This window comes from Charadrius vociferus, unplaced genomic scaffold (assembly GCF_000708025.1).
Source record: "Charadrius vociferus isolate BGI_N301 unplaced genomic scaffold, ASM70802v2 scaffold90, whole genome shotgun sequence".
In the NCBI taxonomy this organism is placed as follows: Eukaryota; Metazoa; Chordata; class Aves; order Charadriiformes; family Charadriidae; genus Charadrius; species Charadrius vociferus.
Window position 1 is genome coordinate 12775323 of NW_009647222.1, and position 4151 is coordinate 12779473.

A 4151-nucleotide genomic window follows, 5' to 3' on the forward strand; every position below is an offset into this window, starting at 1 on the left:
GCTGGAACCTTCCTGGCTCTGTAACCAGAGGGTACTGAGGGGCAGGGCTGCAGCCAGGCACGCGTGGAGGAAGAGGCAGAGGAGGAGGAGGAGGAGGAGGAAGAGGAGGAGGAGGAAGGGCCCAGCAGGATGGTAGAGGTGAGACAGGCACTTCAGAAAGGTTTTCCCAAAAGCCGTTGCTACTTCTTGGGAGATGCAAAAAGAGCTCCCCGTCCCTCTCTTGTCTGAATATGGGGTATCTGGAGGGCTATGACATTTATTCTAAACTTAGACTGATGTTCTTTTAGGCTACTGTGATGGAAGTGCCAATATGGGAACCGAGGAGGATTACAGTGCTGGGGAGTGTTTCAGCCCTGCGTTATGAGAAAAAGCAAAAGCAAAAGGTCTTTTAGGGCATCTAAGACATGTATGGGACTGATGGTTGGAATGAAGAACAAGGGAAGGCTTGCAAGCTTTTGTACCCATAGAGGTGGGGAGAAGTTTGAGTGGCTAAAATGGCCCCAGACACATCGTTCCCGCAGCCTCGCTGGCCAGTTCATGGTCTTCAGGGCAGCACATGAGAAGAGGCAGATGCATATAAAGTCTATCAAATATTCTTTACCAAAGTACAAGCAAAGTGTAGGTCATGGATGATAATGGAACGGAAATGCGGATTAACAGCCACAGACCACCTGGGGCCGGGCCGGGTCTGGCGGCACACATGGATGACAGCAAGGTAAGGGGCTGCGGGGCCCGCCCGGGGGTTGGGGCCAGCTTGGAGCAGAAAGCAGCTGGTGAGGCGGTGCGTTGGGGCAGAGAGCCTGAGTATCCCTCCTGCGCCTGAGCCCGACGGGTTCAAGCTCCAAGTGGGGTGCAGGTGTGCAAAATAAACCCTCGAAGAATCTCATAGCAGTTAATGGACAGGGAATCGCGGGTGAGGTGAGTGCTCCTGTCAAAGGTGTTTGAAGTAAGTTCCTCTGGAATCTTCCCTTGAAGGCATCTGGTCGCTGTGAGTAGGAAGGAGGGGATGTACCCTTCACTCTCCTCCCTTGCTGCCTGCAGTGAAACACAATGGTTGGATGCTGCTTCTGGCTTTTCCTTAAAGCTCCAGGCATGGGCTAAGGGCTGGATACATACCAGTGGTCTGATCTGGTGTGGTGGGTTGTGTTCTTCTAGCACCCCTAATTTCTTAGATAATTTGCAACTCTGGACAAATGGTAAGGTACTAGGGTGTGAGCTTGGATTGCAACCTTGTAATGGGTGCTGGTGCTTTGATTCTTCCTTCATATTATGAGAGCAGCACAGTGGCATCCCTGAAGGTACAGTTCTTCCATTTAAGCAGAGCGATACATCAGAAGATGCACAAGGAATGCTTCCTCCGCCTGCTTGCCTTGGCACGCCCCTAAAGCAGGACCTGCATGGCCAGTGTGAGAACTGAGAAAATAACTGCTGTGTCTCCTCAGTGCAGCGTTTCACAACTGTGACTCCCAGTTGGGTTTGGGTATTTTGGCTCACTGAAGTGGTGGTTGTGGTAGTGTCATGGCGTTTGTGCCGGAGGTAGCTCAGGTCCCCAGGAGTGAGCTAGGTGAAACCACACTTGACATAGGCTGTGAGGCAGCTGTCTTCTGACTCAATAAATTCTGAGCTTGGGTTGAATATTAAAACTGGTCATGTGGTAGTCGGGCCCCTGTGTTCCCTGCAAAAGAGAATGAAGTCCCAATTCTCCCGGAACACAGAGACTATGTTTAGAGAGGAGACATTGCTTTATTCTGGCCGGGGTGCACAGTGGAATATTTCCATAAATCATGCACACCGCATGCCAGCTTTCTTGTCATATTTATACACAAAAGGTACAAGGTAGCGCACTCCCAGTTATAATGATTGGTTAGTAATATACATATGATTATAATATTGGTTATGTTGTTCTCCTTAGTTACTGCACCTGTGCAAGGGAAGGGTCTTCACATGGGCAACAGACTTCCTGGCCTATGGGTGTGATTTTTAGTATTACAATGAAGGTAGTTCAGTTTAGGACACCCAGAATTTTCACTTTTCTGCCAAGTTGGCTATGCCTTTCAAAACGTGGTAGATTAGTAGCATCCTCAAGGTTTGTATGCTAGTCTGCTCCAGGATGTTTTACTTCAAAGAAAGACAGCACCACCTGCTTTCCTTGATTAGGTGATCTTTTTGATACAACTCAAGGATAGAATCCTCATTATCCATGAGAACATCTCGGAAAGTTCTTCTATTAATTAGCCCAGATACTTGTGAAGAAACATTCCCAAGGCCGACCATCTCACCAGTTATATAACAAAGTGGTCATATGCAAGACCCTAATCAGAAGTTCAGCTAATGCCCATCGTTAACAGGCCTAACTAACTTTAATGCTAACAACTTTAATGTTGATGAAAATGGTTAAAATTCTAGCTACAAGACAACACCTGTGTTACCTTATCTGTTCGCAAGCCACCTGGCTTTCTTCCTACTTGAATTTTAGTAAAACAAAATTGCACTGCCTGTGCTGATTCACCTTAATTCAATGGGGAAAAAAAATACTTGATGTAATTTCTTAGGGAATAAATCTAAGAAACTCAGAAGTGATCAATACTTTGGTGGTATAAAGGATCAGAATGGATTGTAAGTATATGAAGGTTCATGATGATTTGCCAAATTAACATATATACTGTTTGTTTTTATTGAGGCCTTGTCATAGAATCATTATGGCTGGAAAAGACCTTTAAGATCATCAAGTCCAACTGTTATCTAACTCTGCCAGGCCCACTTCTAAACCATGTCCCTGAGCACCATACCTAGATGGCTTTTAAATACATCCAAGGATGGAGATTCACCTGCCCCTGGGCAGCCTGTTCCAGTCTTTGATAAACCTTTCAATGTAGCAGTTTTTCCTAATGCCTAACCTAAACCTCCCCTGGTGCAACTTGATGCCATTTCTTGTTGTCCTATTGATTGTAACTTGTGAGAAGAGACCAATGCTCACCTCTCTACAACAGGTAGCTGTAGAGCGTAATAAGGTCCCCCCTCAACCTCCTTTTCTTCAGACTAAAGAATTTTGTGTCTGAAAGACTAAACACTTTTTGTCTGAAAGCTGCAAAGGATCATGGGGGGAATCTGCATCATTAAAGTAAAAAAAAAAAAAGCGCTCACAACTGAGAACTACATGGAAATTTATGTAATCAGGGCAGTAGTTTAGAAGATACAGAAGATCTAATTCTGGAGAGCTACTAGGTGTGGCTGTACCTAAGGAAAATTTTGAAAATCTTTGTTACCTCAGCAGGTTTTTTTATTAGGTAATAACCTTGGGTGATACTGGGTCCCTGTATCTTCTACTGAAAATAGCTGATACTCATCAGTAAGTGCCTGCTGCTCTGAAAGGCTTCACTGTAGTTGTTTTGAAGGGATGCAGTTCCTTTCAAGTTCATGAAGCGGCAGGTTGCCCTAAGGGTTTGGTGGCTCCATTCAAGAGATCCCATTTCTCTTGGGAGGGCTCTTCCACTTGTGTGTTGCTATGTCAGGATGAGGCAAGCACTATTTATACTTCATTTTATAGCCAGTGCAGTCTTACAGCTTGAGCCAGTGTGTCTTTGAAATCTTCTAAAAGTTCCAATGAATCATGGTTTCCTCCTTGTTAAGAGGGTTGGCCTGTGTGATCGATGAGTCTTAGCTGTGAATTGAGTGAGTGTGACTGTGAAAGGAATTTCCCTGTAAAAACTGAGATAACTAAGCTACATTAGTAGTGAAGTAACCATTCTATAGCTGCATCTACCCAAGTTCAGTGTTTTCCTTCATCTACATGACATAAAGAATTTAGAATTGAGCTTGCAGGCTGTAATGTTTTCACTAATTCTTAGTGTACTATAATTTAGCTGTACCTGGTTTAAGAGCGCTATTGAAAAATGGTTCATCTTAACAGGTTCCTTAAAATGGGAAGGAAATAGTAAGAAATAAAGGGAGAGGTAGAATATCTGAATGTAAAATCTGGAAAACTTTCGTGTTTCAGTTTTAAAGGGTGTTCTTAAATTATACACATGAAAACCCCAACCAAACTTAAAACAGGACCTCCTTTTCTTTCTGCTATAGAGCTGCTCTGAAACTAGGACTTGTTCAGATACTGGTCTCACTTCTTGCTGTGGTTTGAGCTATTGGTTTTGTAA

General features: G+C 44.2%; 1 protein-coding gene across 1 annotated transcript in view; it reads left to right on the top strand.

The window, feature by feature from the left end:
• Nucleotides 1-674: 674 nt before the first annotated feature.
• Nucleotides 675-4151, top strand: part of CREBL2 (cAMP responsive element binding protein-like 2) — a 13707-nt gene continuing 10230 nt past the window's right edge. The window contains exon 1 of the mRNA XM_009879735.1: nucleotides 675-715. Within this exon, the coding sequence (XP_009878037.1) occupies nucleotides 701-715 (15 nt within the window). The 5' untranslated portion in view covers nucleotides 675-700. The remainder of the gene's footprint in view (nucleotides 716-4151) is intronic.